This window comes from Salmo salar, chromosome 20 (assembly GCF_965601325.2).
Source record: "Salmo salar chromosome 20, fSalSal1, whole genome shotgun sequence".
NCBI lineage: Eukaryota > Metazoa > Chordata > Actinopteri > Salmoniformes > Salmonidae > Salmo > Salmo salar.
The window spans coordinates 28,478,365-28,498,348 of NC_138310.1; the positions used below are offsets into that span (position 1 = coordinate 28,478,365).

Below are 19,984 nucleotides of genomic sequence, written 5' to 3' on the forward strand. Positions count from 1 at the left end.
CATTCTGCTTTTTTGAAATGTAATTTATTGTTGTATCATACACATTTACATCCAGTGTAGTGAGAAGAATCTGTGCACAGACATTTTTAATGCGGTACTAAATTGCAATGGCAGACATGTGGGAAACAGCTTTCTGGACAAGTCCAAGGTTCATTACCATTTTCAACAACAACTTGTTTCATGTGTTACTTTTACAAGGGGACAAAGACCATCCCCGCACCACCTCACCAACAAACAACAACCAAACCAGGTATTGGTATAGTATATACAGAGATGACTTTTGTCCAGTAAGCAAAAGCTGTGCCACTCTGATAAATTGTTGTATGACGGTTTGTGTGTGTTTTGTATTATCAGTATTGTTGAGTGTTCTGTGTTAAATATGTAAATTCAGGTTAACATGATGTTTAGTATTCACAGCCAGCCATTGAGGTGTACCCTGAAAAACCATGTGATTGTTTGCTTTGAATAATTTCACCCATGTGGAGTAAATACTACTGTACCAGACTGACAACTTTAGGTGAATAAGAGGTGAAAGTATAGTACGGTTCAAAGATTTCAGTAGCACTTCAGTTTCATGGCATAGAAAGCCTTCAACATGCACATATAAGCATTGTAACACCTGGCATGATCAGTACCCATCTGCAATTTCCCTAATTTACATCAACTTTGGTCACCGTGCAACAACAGTACAACCCCGTTCAAGTCGGACTACAATATGAGTGCTAATAAATGCTTATACCAGCTGCACAGAGAGACTTTAGGTCGTCATTTTGATTGCCTCACTTATGCGTTTCTAAACTGAAGTGTAACTGAGATTTGTGACCCCACACCTCCTAGAAGTGCCTCATGTCAGTTGACAGCAGGGTGATTACAGTGGCTGATGGTTCCCGTGGTGATGGGGACGTGCAGACAACCCAAGATGTACAGATTTGATTATGTTGAGTGGGTAATTACGGTAACATTAGATAGCAATTCGTTACATGTCATTGTTTTCATTATAGCTTTGCACAAGATAATGGACTTTTTGGGATGTTTCAAAGCAGCTGCCCTCTCATTAGTCAAAAGTCCTCAATTTGTCCCTCATCCAAAAACAAGTAGTAGGACCTGAGTATGATCTCTTAGAGGAAACGGGTTAATAGAAACAATGCAGCAAATCAACGTCCTCTATCACACTCTTCTACCATTGCACTCGCTGTTCTTTTCTCACAATATGACTGTAAAATTCAAATACTGAGCTGGAAGAATGGCAATCCCACCCTGATTGTTTTTCTCCCTGCCACCATCCAGTGCAACTTTGAATACTCCATTGAGCTCTGTCTCACTCAGAGTGAGGTTATCGTACATTAGCAAAAATCATGATAGTGGTCGAAGATTAAAATCGGAGAGAAATGTTTTTGAATAACATTTTGCTGGCAGGCTCTCTCTCAAGCCACTGTGGTGCCTATATACAAACCAGTAATGACACATTTGAGTTGAGAATGGACAAGGGCTTCTTGCCTAGCTTCCTTCTCCTTCATTGCCCCTCTTTTCCACTCCAGCCTCCATCCTCCACCACCTTCTTGCCTGTGTTCAGTCCTCCTGGGACCCAGAGTCGGAGTGTGGGATGCCCCCAGAGCTGTTGCCATGGGCCCGGCCCATCATCTCCTGGCCCCACTCGCGATGGCTGGACTCCTGGAGGCCCCGGCCAGTGGTCTCAATGGGCAGAGCACAGGAGGCGATGGCAGCCAGCATGCAACAGATGCTATACACTGACAGAGTCAGGTACACAGAAGACTCCAACATCACCTGCAGGAAAGAGAGGAGGAATGCAGTAGTAGTGTCTCTCTGTGAAGGCTTGACTGTCTTTCAGTACACATTAAGTACAAAGCAAATATACCTTATATTGGTTGTGGTAACCTTTAAAACATTTTTTTACCTGTGCAACAAAGGGTGTGATGAGGGCTCCCACTCTGGCCATTCCACTGCTAGTGCCCAGACCTAACGCTCTGGTTGCTGTTGGATATACCTATGGAGTCAGGAGAACACCATAGGAATACATCACTCATAAACATTCAGGACAGACACTTCAAGTGGTTTACGCAAAGGGGAATGTCTATTTTACGCCTTATTTGCATTTACAGTATGGTTTAGTTTGTACCATATTGACGCTTATTAGAAACCAATGGGGAAGAAGAGTATCAAGCAAAGAACTAGTCCTTCGTTTAGTCACAAATCTATCAAAGAAATACAACTGAACAGAAAGCTGACGTCTGAAATGTAGTATAATCATGAAGCCATAAATAACCTCAAGACATAGTTATACAATAACAGAGGAAGAGGCAGAGCTACAGTGTTTGATCTGGTTATATATCAAAGTCGTGTTTGTCCACCTCCATCTACCTGTAATTAAGGCCAAGTCACTTCAGCTTTGTTTTTAGAGTATGAGCTGACGTTCTATAGAGTCAATAATGTAGCCATGGGGTTCCATGGCCAATCACCTCACCTCAGGGGTGTAGACATAAGCAGCCTGGAAACCTCCTGCAATGAAGGCCCTGGCGATGAATATCAATACTGTCAACCAGGTCCTGGAGCAGAGACAACAACACTGTTAATAACAACAACAACAATACTGGTAATAACAACACTGTTAATAACAGCACCGTTAAACGCAACACAGTTACTGTGTTGTCAGTTGTGGATCCACCACAGTGTGATGTTTGTCATGTTAAACTTGAGAGTAGTACATTACTAATACTAGTAGTAATAACTCCGTAATGGATGGTCTTACCTCCCTACACAAGCGTAGAGTGGAACAAGGCAGAGAGAGAAGACAAAGAAGCACAGTGCCATGGTCTTCCTCCTTCCCAGCCGATCGATGGCCCACAGAGTCACCAGTAGGCCTGCCCAACATTAATACATCAACCAATCTATTCAGATATTTTTATCAATCAGAACAATTTACAACCTACTTCACTTCACAGTACACTGCTCCCCATACAGCAATTATTGTGTTTAGCAATATACTGACTGAGTTGAGTTTGAAGAAGTATACCTGGGAATTCAGACAGGGTGGTCCACAGCAGATCCTTGTAGTCGTCTGAGGTCAGGTATTTACACTCCAGGCTACACCTGGGCTCCCTCTTACTACCTTTTGACTCTAGAGGGAGACATAACACAAGAAACACGTAATGCACCAGTTATCACTACAGACATCCAGAATCACAACTCCTGAAATGGCCTTGAGACTTACACTGAGTGTACAAAACATTAGATACAATTGCTCTGGCCATGACATAGACTGGCCAGGTGAATCCAGGTGAAAGCTATGATCCCTTATTGATGTCACTTGTTAAATCCACTTCAATCAGTGGAGAGGGGGGGAGACGGGTTAAAGAAGGAATGTTAAGCCTTGAGACAATTGAGACATGGATTGTGCCATTGGGAAAGACAAAATATTTAAGTGCTTTTGAACGTGGTATGGTAGTAGGTGCCAGGTGTACCGGTTTGAGTGTGTCAAGAACTGCAACGCTGATGGGTTTTTCACACTCAACAGTTTCCCGTGTGTATCAAGAATGGTCCACCACCCAAAGGACATCCAGACAACTTGAGAACTGTGGAAAGCATTGGAGTCAATATGGGCCAGCATCCCTGTGGCACACTTTTTGCACCTTGTAGAGTCCAAGCCTCGACGAATTGAGGCTGTTCTGAGAGCAAAAGTGGGTGCAACTCAATATTAGGAAGGTGTTCTTAATGTTTTGTACAGTCAGTGTATATGCTAATGTTACCTAAGGTCAACGGGAGCTATTCTTGGTTAAAGCATGACACAAACATCCTGTTTTTAGTTGTTAAGATGACATGTTAATTGTGTGTCGGAAATGACCTTGGCCTGTGTTGTTCTCCCATTACACTAAGAATTAACTGATTAATAAGATTGTTTGGCCTCAGCAGGTTAATGCTGTCCTTGAGAGTGTTTGTGTGAGTGTTACTAATGATGTCAGAGGAGAGGAGCAGTGACTCACCCCCGCAGGCGCCCCCCTCCTGGAAGAGCTCAGTGGTGAGCAGGACCAGGCCATAGTAGGCAAATGCATTAGAGAACCTGAGACAGATAAAACACAGTGCTCAGTCAATATAAGGATTCCCATAAGGAAACTGGGTTAATTAAAGATGCAACTCTTATGAAGACGTTTAATCAAAGTATGTAACCGAGCAGTACTGGTTATGTTTAATAATGTAGGAAAGTTGAAATTAGTTATCAGATGTGATTTACTATCTTTTAATTACCTGTATTTAGAAATTAGGAAATTCAAACTTTTTCTTTGTTAAAAGGGTTATTTACCAAATAAACCACAGCAGAATTGTGGTCCAGCGAAAATGCGGTGAGAAAAGATCCTGGATCTTCCCACGGTCCTCCTGATTGAAAAACAGAAAAGCAACATGACAGATAAATAACTGAAACAAAACAAACTACAACCATTTTAGTACACCCTATTTTCATTAAACGTGACCTGGCCGTGTCTGGAACTGCGAGGAGTAACAGAGTAACCTACGTTGCTAGCTACCATGACAAAGACCAAAGCCGGCGGGAGTACCGTTGAGGACAGTGGTGTCTCTCTATCATTGGTGAACGATCCTTTAAACGAAACAAAAAGAGTTCTACAAACAATTGTTACAACAACAAGAAAATAGATTCAAGTATTTTGTCCAAATACTGGTGGATTCAACTAATAAAAGAATGGACAATCTGACCAGAGAGGTCCAGGACCTGAAGAACAGCTTGCAGTTCTCCCAGGGTCAGCTCAATGAATTGAAACAGGAGAACGGCAAGATGAGAGAGGACATCAGTTCTGTGTGTGAATCCATGATAACAATGACAATCAAGGCAGAATAACATGGTTGTGGACGGAATTGCAGAATCTCAACATGAGACCTGGAGGGAGCCTGAGGAAAAAGTGAGGGAAATAATCTCTGAGAAATTGAAGTTGGACCACAGGAGATTGAGGTGGAGAGCGCCCAAAGGACTGGAAAACCCACCACCGGCCCAGGTGACAGACCCATGCCGATAGTGGTCAAGTTCCTGAGGTTCAAGGACTGTCAGGCGTGTGCGTACTTGTGGTGAAGTCAGGTGTAGGAGAGCAGAGAATTGTGAACAGGCGCACACTTTATTACGGCAGGAGAGATATACAGATGGACGCAGCTGCGTCAAAAACCTCCTCCAGCCAACAAGGCAAAGTGTATAGCGCACACAAATGTCACACAACATAAATGTATAGCAATACAAATAAGCTTTGTGAAAACACACGGAAAATAACAAACGCTTAGCCTAGCGCGTACAACACGTAACACACAAATAATTTCCCACAAAGACATGAGGGGGAACAGAGGAATAAATACATGTAGTGTGATTGGGGAATGCAAACCAGGTGTGAATGGAACAAGACAAAACCAATGGATAATTGAAGAATGGCGCGGCAATGGCTAGAAAGCCGGTGACATCGACCGCCGAACGCTGCCTGAGCAAGGAGAGGGGCTGACTTCGGTGGAAGTCATGACAGTACCCCCCCTTGACGCGCGGCTCCAGCGGCCCGCCGACACCGGCCTCGGGGACGACCCGGAGGTCGAGGCGCAGGACGATCCGACCGGCGACGGTGGAACTCCCATAGAAGTTCAGGGTCCAACACATCCGCTACTGGAACCCAGCACCTCTCCTCCGGACCGTACCCCTCCCACTCCACGAGGTACTGAAGACCCCCCGCCCGATGCCTCGAATCCAAGATGGAACGGACGGAGTAAGCCGGGGCCCCCTCAATGTCCAGAGGGGGCGGGGAACCTCCCGTACCTCAGACTCCTGGAGTGGACCAACCACCACCGGCCTGAGGAGAGACACATGGAACGAGGGGTTAATATGGTAATCAGGGGGAAGCTGTAACTTGTAACATACCTCGTTCACTCTCCTCAGGACTTTGAATGGCCCCACAATCCGCGGACCCAGCTTTCGGCAGGGCAGGCGGAGGGGCAGGTTTCGGGTCGAGAGCCAGACCCAGTCCCCCAGTGCGAACACCGGGGCCTCACTGCGGTGACGGTCCACGCTGGTCTTTTGGCGTAGCGCGGCCCGCTGAAGGTGACCATGGGCGACCTCCCATGTCTCCTCCACGTGCCTGAACCAATCGTCCACCGCAGGAGCCTCGGTCTGACTCTGATGCCACGGTGCCAGAACCGGCTGGTACCCCAATACACACTGAAAGGGGGAGAGGTTAGTGGAGGAGTGGCGGAGCGAGTTCTGCGCCATCTCTGCCCAGGGCACGAATGCCGCCCACTCCCTCGGCCCGTCCTGGCAATAGGACTGCAGAAACCTGCCCACATCCTGGTTCACTCTCTCCACCTGCCCATTACTCTCGGGGTGAAAACCTGAGGTGAGGCTGATCGAGACCCCCAGACGTTCCATGAACACCCTCCAGACTCTCGAAGTGAACTGGGGACCTCGATCAGACACTACATCTTCAGGCACCCCATAGTGCCTAAAGACGTGTGTAAACAGGGCCTCCGCAGTTTGCAGGGCCGTAGGGAGACCGGGCAGAGGGAGGAGACGACAGGACTTAGAAAAACAATCCACAACGACCAGGATCATGGTGTTACCCTGTGAAGGAGGAAGATCCGTCAGAAAATCCACCAACAGGTGTGACCAAGGCCGTTGTGGAACGGGTAAGGGATGTAGCTTACCTCTGGGCAGATGTCTAGGAGCCTTACACTGGGCGCACACCGAGCAGGAGGAAACATAAACCCTCACGTCCTTAGCCAAGGTGGGCCACCAGTACTTCCCAGTCAGACAGCGCACCGTCCGACCGATCCCCGGATGACCTGAGAACGGAGATGTGTGGGCCCAATAGATCAACTGGTCACAGACAGCAGACGGAACGTACCGACGCCCGACAGGACACTGGAGTGGAGCGGGCTCAGTATGCAACGCCTGCTCTATGTCTGCGTCCAGCTCCCACACGACCGGCGCTACCAGGCAGGAGGTCGGGAGAATGGGAGTCTGATCCATGGGCCGCTCCTCTGTGTCATACAGCCAGGACAGTGCGTCTGCCTTTACATTCTCGGAACCTGGTCTGTAAGACAGGGTAAACACAAAACGGGTAAAGAACATGGCCCACCTTGCCTGACGAGGATTCAGTCTCCTCGCTGCCCGGATGTACTCCAGGTTGCGGTGGTCAGTCCAGATGAGGAAAGGGTGTTTAGCCCCCTCAAGCCAATGTCTCCACCCCTTCAAAGCCTTAACCACAGCCAACAGCTCTCGGTCCCCCACATCATAGTTCCGCTCCGCCGGGCTGAGCTTCTTCGAGAAGAAAGCACAGGGGCGGGGCGTTGGTGGTGTGCCCGAGCACTGAGAGAGCACGGCTCCTATCCCAGCCTCGGACGCGTCCACCTCCACTATGAACGGCAAAGAGGGATCCGGATGGGCCAGCACGGAAGCCGTGGTAAACAGAGCTCTCAGGTGCCCAAAAGCCCTGTCCGCCTCAACCAACCACTGCAGACGTACAGGACCCCCCTTCAGAAGTGAGGTAATGGGAGCAGCCACCTGGCCAAAACCCCGGATAAATCTCCGGAAATAATTGGCAAACCATAAAAATCGCAGCACCTCCAATACCGTGGTGGGAGTCGGCCAATTACGCATGGCTGCAATGCGGTCACTCTCCATCTCCACCCATTATGTGGAAATGCGATACCCTAGGAAGGAGACGGCCTGCTGAAAGAACAGGCATTTCTCAGCCTTGACATACAGGTCATGCTCCAACAGTTGTCCAAGTACCTTGCGCACCAAGGACACATGCTCGGCGCGTGTAGTGGAGTATATCAGAATGTCATCGATATACACCACTACACCCTGCCCGTGCAGGTCCCTGAAAATCTTGTCTACAAAGGATTGGAAGACTGATGGAGTATTCATCAACCCGTACGGCATGACGAGGTACTCATAGTGCCCTGAGGTGGTACTAAACACCGTCTTCCACTCGTCTCCCTCCCGGATACGTACCAGGTTGTACGCACTCCTGGGATCCAGTTTAGTGAAGAAGCGCGCCCGTGCATTGACTCAATCGCCTTGGCAATAAGAGGTAGCGGGTAACTGTACCTCACCGTGATTTGATTGAGACCTCGACAGTCAATGCATGGGCGCAGACCTCCATCCTTCTTCTTCACAAAAAAGAAAGAGGAGACAGGTGAAGTGGAGGACCGAATGTACCCCTGACGCAGGGATTCGGAGACATATGTAACCATAGCCTCCATCTCCGCTTGCAACAGGGGATACACGTGACTCCTGGGAAGTGCAGCGTTTACCAGGAGATTTATCGCACAATCCCCCCGTAGATGGGGTGGTAATTAAGTCGCCTTCTTCTTACAGAAGGCGAGAACCAAATCGGCATATTCTGGGGGGATGCGCACGGTGGAGACCTGGTCTGGACTTTCCACCGTAGTAGCACCCACGGAAACCCCTACACACCTCCCTGAGCACTCTCGCGGCCACCCCGTGAGAGTCCTCTGTTGTCAGGAAATGGTGGGGTTATGACGAGCCAACCAGGAAAGGCCTAATACCACGGGAAACGCAGGAGAGTCAATGAGGAAGAGACTAATTCTCTCCTCGTGACACCTCTGCGTCTCCATGACCAGGAAGATGGTGGCTTCCCTGATTAGCCCGGACCCTAATGGTCGACTATCCAGAGCGTGCACCGGAAAAGGTCTAACCACAGGAATAATGGGGATCGCTAAACTAAGGGTGAACACTGTCTATAAAATTCCCAGCTGTGCCTGAATCGACGAGCGCCTTATGCTGGGAATGCGGGGAAAACTCAGGGAAACAAACAGGTACAAACAGGTTGACAACAGAGGACTCTGGATAAGAGTGGTGCAGACTCACCTGGGGTGACGCCAGAGTGCCCTGCCTGCTGCCTTGACTCCCAGAGGGACCAACCCGGCACCGACCGGCAGTGTGCCCTCTGCGGCCACAGATGGTGCACGTGAAGGCCCCTCCTCCAGCCTCCCTATGCACAGCCCCTCCCAGCTCCATGGGCACCGGAGCAGGAGTGCTGGAAGATGGAACTGACAGAGCCCCCTCTGGACGTCCACAGGTAGCCAGCAGGTTATCCAACCGGATGGACAGATCCACCAGTTGGTCAAAGGTGATGGTGGCATCCCTGCAGGCCAACTCTCATCGGACGTCCTCGCGCAGGTTGTATCAGTAGTGGTCGATGAGGGCCCTGTCGCTTCATCCCGCTCCGGCAGCCAAGGTCCGGAATTCCAGCGCGAACTCTTGTGCGCTCCTCGCCCCCTGCCTCAAATGGAAGAGCCGTTCCCCCACCGCTCTCCCTTCGGGCGGATGGTCGAAGACGGCCCAGAAACAGCGGGTGAACTCCTCGAAGTGGTCCAACGCCGCATCTCCTTCTCCCCACACGGTGTTTGCCCAGTCCAGAGCTCTCCCCGAGAGGCATGAGGCGAGGGCGGACACTCTCTCCCTTCTCGAAGGAGCTGGGTGAACGGTGGCCAGGTATAGGTCCAGTTGTAAAAGAAACCCCTGGCACTGTGCTGCCGTCCCATCATACTCCCTGGGAAGGGAGAGACGCATCCCACTGGGATTGGATCCGGACGGGACGGGTAGAGGTAACCCCGGTTGTGCTGGTCGAGGCGCTGGAGAGACTTCCTGTCTCTCCCAGCGTTCCATGGTTTGGACCACGCGATCCATCATGGCACCGAGATGATGTAGCATTGCCGCGTGTTCCTGGACACGCTCCTCGACTCCTCTGACCGGGGTAACTGCTCCTGCTGACTCCATGGTAGGTGGGAAATTCTGTCAGGCGTGTGCGTACTTGTGGTGAAGTCAGGTGTAGGAGAGCAGAGAATTGTGAACAGGCGCACACTTTATTACGGCAGGAGAGATATACAGATGGACGCAGCTGCGTCAAAAACCTCCTCCAGCCAACAAGGCAAAGTGTATAGCGCGCACAAATGTCACACAACATAAATGTATAGCAATACAAATAAGCTTCGTGAAAACACACGGAAAATAACAAACGCTTAGCCTAACGCGTACAAAACGTAACACACAAATAATTTCCCACAAAGACATGAGGGGGAACAGAGGAATAAATACATGTAGTGTGATTGGGGAATGCAAACCAGGTGTGAATGGAACAAGACAAAACCAATGTATAATAGAAAAATGGAGCGGCGATGGCTAGAAAGCTGGTGACGTCGACCGCCGAACGCAGCCCAATCAAGGAGAGGGGCCGACTTCGGCGGAAGTCGTGACAAGGACAAAGTAGCTGTTCTGGAAAGAGCCAAGAACTTGAGAGGAATGTATATCTTCCTCAACAAGGACTATTCTGAAGCTGTGCGCCAGAAGAGGAAATAACTTATCCCAGCCATGAAAGCTGCCAGAGCGCATGGGGACATTGCTTACATCCGCTATGACAGGCTCATTGTCCACCCTCCTTTCTAAAAGCCTGGAAGGGATGAGAGAGCCAAGCCTATGGGCTCATATCTTCAACCCCGCAGCACACACAGACACTTACACACTTAAATGTGTATATTTTTATCTTGTTTGTTCTTTTCCATATTATGTCTATCTCTGATAAGCTACCCAAGAATGGGCTGAAAATAGCCCATATTAATATATGTAGCCTTAGAAATAAGGTTCATGAAATCAATAACTTGCTAACATCAGATAACATTCATATATTAGCCATTTCTGAGACTCACTTAGATAATTCATTTGATACAGCAGTAGCAATACAGGGATATAACATCTATAGAAGAGACAGAAATGCTTATGGGGGAAGTGTTGCTGTATATATTCAAAGCCTTATCCCTGTAATGCTTAGAGAAGATATTATGTCAAGTGTTATTGAAGTGTTGTGGTTGCAGGTTCACTTGGCATATCTAAAGCTTTTTATTTTGGGGTGTTGCTAGGCCACCAAGTGCTAACAGTCAATATCTAAATAATATGTGTGAAATGCTTGTAGTGTATGTGATGTAAACAGAGAAGTCTACCTTTTTGGGGATCTGAATATTGACTGGTTCTCATCAACCTGTCCACTCAAGTGGAACCTTCTCACTGTAACCAGTGCCTGTAATCTGGCTCGGGTAACTAATCAACATACCAGGGTGTTTACAAACACTACAGGAACAAGATCATCCACACGTGTCAATCATATTTTTTTCATACTATAGAACTTTGTTCTAAAGCTGTATCCGTACCCATTGGATGCAGTGATCACAATATAGTGGCTATGTCCAGGAAAGCCAAAGTTCCAAAAGCTGGGCCTAAAATAGTATATAAGAGATCATACAAAAGTGGGGCGGGGCGGGGCAGGGCAGGGCGGGGCAGGGCGGAGCGGGGCAGGGCAGGGCGGGGCGGGGCAGGGCGGGGCGGGGCAGGGCGGGGCGGGGCAGGGCGGAGCGGGGCAGGGCGGGGCAGGGCGGGGCGGGGCAGGGCGGGGCGGGGCGGGGCAGGGCGGGGCAGGGCAGGGCGGGGCAGGGCAGGGCAGGGCAGGCTATACCTGTCTTGCAGCGACGAGTTTGCCAAGGGGCATGGGGGCTCCGTTTTCCTTGGCGATGCGCTTCAGGGTGTTCAGCGCTTTCTCCTGGTTCCCTGTCAACACATCATAGCGGGCACTCTCTGGCAGCCACTGTTTCCAAAACCAAAGGGTCAGTCGTTCAATAGTGTAAAAAAACAGAATTCAAGTGAATTGGTAGTAGCTGTTACTGTCATACTCACAAAAGAGAGGATAGCAAAGATGAAGAGCGGAATGGTAGAGAGGCCGAGCAGCCAGCGCCAGCCCAGAGTGGGCATCACCACGATGGCCAACAGCACCTCAAACACAGTGCCCAACGCCCAGAATATCTGCAGGGGCACAGCAATAGGTACAGGAGAAGGTTGGCATGATGAGTTCCCTGGCACAGTGAAGAAGCTTCATTGATCCAGCTAAGAGTGGAGACCTATCCTGCTCCTGAGGTGCCACAAACCTGGCATCAAGAGGATCACTCACAAACAAGTGGATCAATGTGCACCACACCGACCTGCTAATGTCTCAAATCAATTAAGGACTTGACAGAGTTGAAAGTGGACCTCACAGGACAGCAGAGTTAGAAGGGTAGGGGAAAGGAATTGGGTTGGACAAGCTACAGACAGAAGGTGGAACTGCATACAGTATATAGGATAGTGAAGGATAAGCCATACCTCTATCAGCAAGATGCAGGTGGCTCTGGACCTCATGGGGAGAAACTCTGCATACAGTGTCACCCTGAAGGGAGAAGGACATGTCACTATTATGCCACTTCTAGAATTTTATTTTTTTATTTAGTCACATGCACAGTTGTAGTTGCAGTGTACAGCGAAATTCTTAAGCTCCGAGCTCCAGCAGTGCAGGTGTGAATGAAACAATAAAAATAAAAATAAAAATATATATATATATATATATATATATATATATATATTTGCTTACAACTGTGACAATGAGAAATATCAATGTCCCTAAGGGGAGCAGCCAGGGTTATATTATGTCACGTCCTGGCCAGTATAAGGGTTAATTGTCATTGTAGTTTGGTCAGGACGTGGCAGAGGGTATTTGTTTTATGTGGTTCGGGGTGGTGTTTTGGAAAAAGGGCGTTTGATTTAGTATTTCTGGGTTTTTGGTTTATGGTCTATGTTTATGTATTTCTATGTGGAGTCTAGTGAGTGTGTTTCTATGGTTGATTAATTGGGGTTGGGACTCTCAATTGAAGGCAGGTGTTTTCTCTTTGCCTTTGATTGAGAGTCCCATATATTAGGGTGTGTTTGTCATTTGTGGGAGATTGTTCTTTGTCTAGCATGTATGAGCCTGAGAAGACTGTCAGTATATCGTGAGTTTGTTTTGTTGTTTTTGGTAATTATTTTGAGTTAATAAATGTTCAAAATGAACAAAACTAGTCCTGCTGCATATTGGTCCTCCTTTTCCGACGATGATTTCGCCATATCGTCTGACGACGAAATCCCTGACAGCCTACTTATAACTGGGTAAATAACATAACCCAATCCTTTACTATGAACTACTACAGTATATACTGTAGCTATTGCTATAATGCCAGAGAGAAGGGACACGTACGACTGTGGTGCTCCTCCGATGCCAAAGCCCACCAGGGCACGGAGGAAGAGTATCCAGCCATAGACGGGGGCAAAGGCACTCAGGACACCATAGAACATGGTCCACGCCACACTCATCTTCAGACCCTGTGTACACACAGACATACACACCCACATCCACAGCTGTGAGCTCTGACACTGAGAGCAAAATACCCCAACTATCTCTACCACGCATCACACTGTCATGGATCTCCCCATCTCTTCCCAATACATTGATATAAAACTGATGTCTCATGAAAGCCTGTGTCTGTTCTGTTGTGAAATTATTAATCAATATAGCTGTCTGTTCTGTTGTGAAAGTCATAACCTCCCCTATAATAAACCCAGTCGTTGAACTTACAGTTTTTCTGCCATATTTGTCGGATATGTTCCCCCAAATGGAAGAGCTGATCATCATTCCAATGAACACCGCCTGGATAAAAGAAACAGAGGGACTAGATATCACTATATGTAGAGGCTTTATCTCTAATGAAAGTGACACTGTAAGACTGCATTAACATCAACAGCTACTGCTATTAAACTCATCACTACCACTACTAGTCCATCCAATCACCACCAGCTTCTCAACAACTACCATTAGCCCACCAATCTAGTCATCATTTAGTATTACTTGTAGTCAGTGTAAGAATGTGTCAGGCATTACCGAGGTGAGTAGCGCCACCCACAGGCTTGGCAGCCTCCATTCACAGTGCAGCTGTGGAGCTAGGATGCTCAGAATCATCATCTCCATAGCATCAGCCATCTGAAAAAACAACAGCCATAAGGACCAGTGTGGAAGGAAACAATGAAGACACAGTGAATTTTGCTCATATACAGTACATTAAATCCACATGTACAGGTTTGTAATACAGAACATACACAACATGTTATGAAACTGTTAGATTTTCCTCTCTGACCAGACTAGCCCTGTCTAACACTTGGCTGCTCACCCAGGACAGACCAGTGAGGATGGAGAGTTTCCACTGGAACTTCCCAAAGCCAATGGCCTCCACAGCATCCTCCACCATGAAAGTGTCTGGGGAGAACAACTCAAGTAAGAAATCACATAAAATACAGATGATGACTTGCAAGTATGGATTACAAGTTACTATAATAAATGTGTACAAAATGAGTAACTGTAGTCAATCTCATAATAGATAAAGCCACTTATAAAATCCCAGTGGTCCCCAGGCAGGGAGGGGATAGGTGGACGGAGAGAGGGGGAAGGTGGTCCATGCATATGGGAGTTGTTATGAGTTTGGATGGGAAAGTGAGAGTGGAGGCTGAGGAGGGACCCAGTCATACCATCAGTTGGATTAGCAAACTCCCGAGGTACTGGTGCACCATCCTGAAGTGCCACAGACTCCATGTAAGCCTGCCTCCCATCGATCTGGACCTCCTGCTCTCTGCCCCTGTCGTCATCCTCAGAGCGTGTGCTATCACCCGTGCGACGGAACTTGACCACGCTGCAAGAGAGAAAGCCAGGAAGATCAACTTTGATCAGTTGCCAGTCTACCGTAAGGAAACAGAGCTGAATGAAGCGAGAATGAGAGGCTGTTGCCTAGGTGATATAGCTGTTCCTATGTGCTCTCTGTGCTTTGTGACTGGGTGGTGAAATTCATCAGTGGGTGAGATGTGTCAGGGAAACAGAGGGAAGTTACACACTGCTGTTCACAACTGAGAAACTTGTGTGACTCCTAAAAATTGTGTGTAGATGGCAAATAGATTGGATTTTAGGAAAAATATTAATTCTCAAATTAAGATAATACTTAAAACACCTGTATGTTATCTGTACATGGAGTTTATAAACTCCTCATTTTGTAAAATAACAGATTGCTGTCATGCCCTGACCATAGAGAGCCCTTGTTTCTTTATGGTGTAGTAGGTCAGGGCGTGACTAGGGGGTAGTCTAGTTTAATATTTCTATGTTGTGTTCTAGTTTATATATTCTATGTTGGTGTTTTGTATGATTCCCAATTAGAGGCAGCTGGTAATCGTTGTCTCTAATTGGGGATCATATTTAAGCAGCTATTTTTCCCACCTGTGTTTGTGGGATATTGTTTTTGTGTTTGTGCACCACACCACGTAGTAATGTTTATTTGTTTGTTTATTTGATTTATTTGTTTTTGCTTGAAGTTTCACTTTGGAATAAAGATGTGGAACACATGCTACGCCTTGGTCCCGTTCTTACGACAACCGTGACAATTGCTGATAGAGGGTGGAACATTGTAAAAGGAACATTGAGGCAGACCACCTTTTTTTTAACCTTTATTTAACCAGGCAAGTCAATTAAGAACAAATTCTTATTTACAATGACGGCCTGGCAAGAGGCAAAATACAGTGAATGTGTGCGTGCAGGAATGTGTGTGGTGTACGTGAAATAACACAACATGCTTCCTTACATAAGGCAATGCAAACAGGTGACAACTAGAAACAACTACATGTCTCAACAACCTGTTCATCTATTTGTCCTTTGAACTCCTCCAGGGACAACAGGTTCTGGAGTGTCAGGTTGGCTTGGAGAGAATTCCAAGACCAAGGGGTTGAGTAATGAAATTACCTTTTTCCATGCGCAGTTCTAATTTTTGGGACTGCTAGCATAAAACAAGATTGAGTTTTTATTTGCTTTCATTTCGAGCTTGAAGAGAGGATAAATTGATAAAATGGCAGTTTTCCTAAAATGGCCTTATAAATAAGAATGTACCAGTGTTTGAGCCTGCTTGTTGCTGGTGATGTCCACCTGACAGCACTGTAGAGATCACAATGTTGAGTTAGACATCTCTGATTGGTTTCAAAATAAAGGGCTGCATGATTCAGAGTCAAGAGTCTTCAGTGTAGAGCTTGAGGAGGGCAGATACATAGTATCAACATTGTCCAACACAGAGAAAAGTACAACGAATCCACCATTTTCTGGGGGCAAAGGAAAAACCAGCTTTGTGCCGGTAATAAAACCCAATACGCAGCTTAAGTTTCTTGACAAGGATCTCTATATGGGTGGTGAAGCTCAACTTCTCACCCACCCAAACTACCAGATATTTGTAAGTTTTGACTTGCTCTACAGAATGTCCTTCCAAAGTAGTAATTACATGGTTTTCAGAGTGTTCAGTATTGGAAAATATCATGCATTTTGTTTTAGAAGAATTAATCGTACAGATTCTGTTGAATGATGTTAAAAGCTGTTTGAGATCTTTCAAAAGCCAAAGTCAAACTGCTGCCACTTGAATAGAGAACAGTGTCATCTGCATAAAAATCTACATCAGCTGTTTCAATATGTCTCCCAATGTTGTTCATATAGATAAACAACAGGGGACCAAAAATGTTTCCTTGAGGCATATCTGAGCACAACTCTACGGTGTATGACTTAAAGCAATCTGCCTTAACACGCTGGGTTTGAATTGACCAGTAGTTCACAAACCACTCCTGAGCATGACCAGTGATCCCAATGCACTTCACACTCTACACTAAGACAGTATGGTCCACAGTGTCAAGTGCCTTTGACAAGTCTATGACTACAGATATACAATGTAGCTTCTTATCCAGAGCACAGTGAATATCATTAAAAACCTTAAATGTTGACTAGGGACTCCAATACCTTTGCGAGAACAAACCATTTAGATTTGGAATTAAAGTTATTTAGTAGAGTCGGATCACCTTTCAAAAGAGATAGGACAAATGCTGATTTCCACAATTTGGGGATTTCATTACATTCTAGGGTGAGGTTAAAGATGCACGTTAAAGGGGGAGCAATTATGTCTGCAGCTAGTGGACAGGGGCCTAGAGCATCAGGGCCAGGGGATGTTTTGACATCAATTGCTTTCAGGCCTGTATGCACCTCTGAGACAGAGAAGGGTGAGAAGGAGAACCAGTGATGTCTTAATCACTGTAATTACTACACAGATTTGCCAAGGGCAGAATAAATACAGCTGGTGGCCCAGTGAGGAGCCTAGAAATCAACATGCCTTGTTTCCTGTACTTCAGTTTCTTTCAGTTCTGTACAGAACAATCCCACATTTATCCCATATATAGATTTGGAGAATGGAAAATGGACAGATCCTGTAAACCTTTGTGTTGGTGGCTTGACACTTTCTGCAATAATGTTTCAATGTGGCCTAATTGCCTCAAAAATCCTCTCCTTTAACATAATAGCTTTAAGATATACAGTATGTATCCTGTTAGGAAATATTATTTGGGGGTTCACACTGCGGAGAAAGGCAGTTCTGAGCATTAGAACTCAAGGTTTGCAGCCACAGTCACTTATTACACAATTTCAGTTCTTACTTAAATAGTAACCAGGCCTACTGCCAAGTCACTGCTTTACTACCATAGGAACAATTATAAAGAGAATGTTATGCCTTAATTTTATTATACATTAAAAAGGAGAGTCTCAATAGGAACTTTGTTGGAAATTGATAGTGACAGCCAGGTGTGGACATCTGTTTGACTAGCTAAACTAAAGGCTTTACCTAAACTCACTGTACCTTCAGTGAAAAGCATGTTAATCTTTTTAACACTAAACATAAATTAACATAATAGATTATCATGCACAACAGATGACATTGTAGTATGGATATTCTAAATCATGGTCATATTTGTTGCTACTAAATAATGAGTAATAGGCAGCCCCTATACAATAATTGGTAGGCTAAATGCGTGGCTATTACCGAGCAGAAATATTAGGGGAATATGTTTATTTTAATTTTACATTTGCTACATGTTGTGTAACATATTATGTTATCCAATACATACTAACAAACTGGTGCAACTCATGGATGATCAAAATAAAGACATGATTAATGATGTTGTCACAGTAGTAGCTTCATATACAGTAGGCAATGATGTGAATGAACCATTTTACAAATATGCACACTGTCACTACCAGTAAAAAATACCCTGAGATACAAGGGAAAAATAGATACAAATACTAGCCGACCTTGTTGTAGCACCCATATGAGGAGTTGGTTTATGGTTACTGTTTACCGGTCATTGATGCTTTCAAACAAAACGCACCGTCAGTTCCTCGACATGCCACATTGTATTCGCGTAGAGTGGCGTATTGCACGGTGGCTATCTCAACAGAGGAATGCAATGTTGCACATAATATTGTCAAGAGACCATTCTGTCAACCAACAGCTGTGAATCAAACGATCACGAAAATGTGTGCTAAGAAAGGCTGTGTCTGTTGGGTCGGTTTAGCAAATTAGCCCAGCTACGATCAAATTAGAAATTAAGTGTATTTTTTATGTATATACATATATCTTGTTGAGAATACTCACGGGAGTTGTCTTAACTGGAACAAATCATCTTCCATTTTGGTGGTGTTTATTGGGTTCCACAGTGAAGTGTTTCATTGCCGTTACATTGTTATCATAGCGAGGCGAGATTTCAGCACCACGGGCTTGAGGAGAGCGATCCGTTCTTGTTCTCAGCCGAGAGCCAATGAGGAGCGGGGTATTCACAATTTCAGCTTCCAGTGTCGTGTCACAGTAGTGTGCCAGTCAGAGAGGACGGGTGTATCCCTCTGCCCTGGCGTTGCTGACATATACCAGATCTTACAACGCCTGGATAGGTATTTTACGTATCAGCTAACCACATCATATGTTATAGCAATCTGTCAGTCGATGACACGGTCGAGACGTAGCACGCAACCATTGGTTTATGCATGCAACGTCTGAGCAGGGGAACGCGACCGGTGTGTTCACTGCATGGTGCAACACAACTGATGTCTTAGTCTGTTTGATCGCAAATTAAGAACTAAATGTATTTCAAACTGATTGAAGAAAGACACAGGGTAATCACAACGAAGACCACGTTACTGCATAGGCTGCAGTTTGTGAGAAAATGCCAGATCCGCTGCCAATGCAAGGATTTACTATAGGGATTCGATCATTCTTTTCATAGTTTAAGAATCAATGAACATCTATTGACCCTCAGAACTAATCTTTCTCTAATTAAGATGCAGATCTCTAGTACTCTACAAGCTCAGCTACTTCTGCTTAATCCTGAGTCAATGTGCAAATAACATTAGACAAATCTTTGTCTGTCAGAATGACCTTTATTCGCCATGTATATTTACACATACCCATAATTTGCCTTAGTGAGGTGCTGCCAGCAATAGACAACAAACAGAATCCAGACGCATGTCCACATAGACATCATAAAGAATAGACTATAAAGAACAGTAAACATAAAACATTGGAGTATAGGCTGATTACAGAGGGAATATATACTTTACAGAGAGGCTATATCTATATAAGCAGAGGAATGTGTGTGTGTGTGTGTGTGTGTGTGTGTGTGTGTGTGTGTGTGTGTGTTGGGGGGGCTGTCATAAACACACACACCTGTAGTGAGGGGACACTGACACCCTCTCTGTCTTTCAAACCAATACACATATCACAAATTCTTATTTACAACGACAGCCTACCCCGGCCAAACCCGGACGACGCTGGGCCAATTGTGCACGCCCTATGGGACTCCCAATCATGGCAGGATGTGATTCAACCTTGATTCAAACCAGGGATTGTAGTGACACCTCTTACACTGAGATGCAGTGCCGTAGACCGCTGCACCACTCGGGAGCCCTAGAACTCTCTCTATATTTGTCTGTCTGTCACACACACACACACATATATATGCAGAGAGAAAATAAGAAGGGACATTGTCACAGGTCTGTGATAGGCTATAGGCTGTAAGCTTTTTGATCCCTTCACAATGATTATGGAATCAATCCTAACAATTTTTTATGCTAGTCAGGTTTGTATTTAAGATGTTATTTAGAACATTTCTGTGGATAAAGTAGAATGCTTTTTTAGCATGTGACAACCTGTGTAATACATTTTAGTCACCCAGGCGCCATTT

General features: G+C 46.0%; 1 protein-coding gene across 1 annotated transcript; it reads right to left on the reverse strand.

Moving 5' to 3' along the window:
* Positions 1–2: 2 nt before the first annotated feature.
* Positions 3–18,620, reverse strand: svopa (SV2 related protein a). The gene is made up of 16 exons (XM_014161186.3): positions 18,403–18,620; positions 14,435–14,595; positions 14,080–14,165; positions 13,794–13,892; positions 13,491–13,562; positions 13,113–13,237; positions 12,209–12,272; positions 11,747–11,872; positions 11,529–11,657; positions 4,316–4,389; positions 3,999–4,075; positions 3,032–3,136; positions 2,768–2,879; positions 2,483–2,564; positions 1,916–2,005; positions 3–1,785 (listed from the first exon to the last, which is right to left on the reverse strand). The coding sequence occupies exons 1-16, from the start codon at positions 18,435–18,437 to the stop codon at positions 1,570–1,572; spliced, it is 1,653 nt and encodes a 550-aa protein (XP_014016661.1). The 5' UTR covers positions 18,438–18,620; the 3' UTR covers positions 3–1,569.
* Positions 18,621–19,984: the final 1,364 nt, after the last annotated feature.

Excerpts from the sequence above, each read along its gene's own strand:
- svopa (XM_014161186.3), bottom strand. The coding sequence starts at position 18,437 with ATGGAAGATGATTTGTTCCAGTTAAGACAACTCCC. Across the intron at positions 13,238-13,490 it reads ACAAATATGGCAGAAAAACT|GGTCTGAAGATGAGTGTGGC; the intron begins GTAAGTTCAACG and ends GTGTGTACACAG. Across the intron at positions 1,786-1,915 it reads TCACACCCTTTGTTGCACAG|GTGATGTTGGAGTCTTCTGT; the intron begins GTAAAAAAATGT and ends TCTTTCCTGCAG.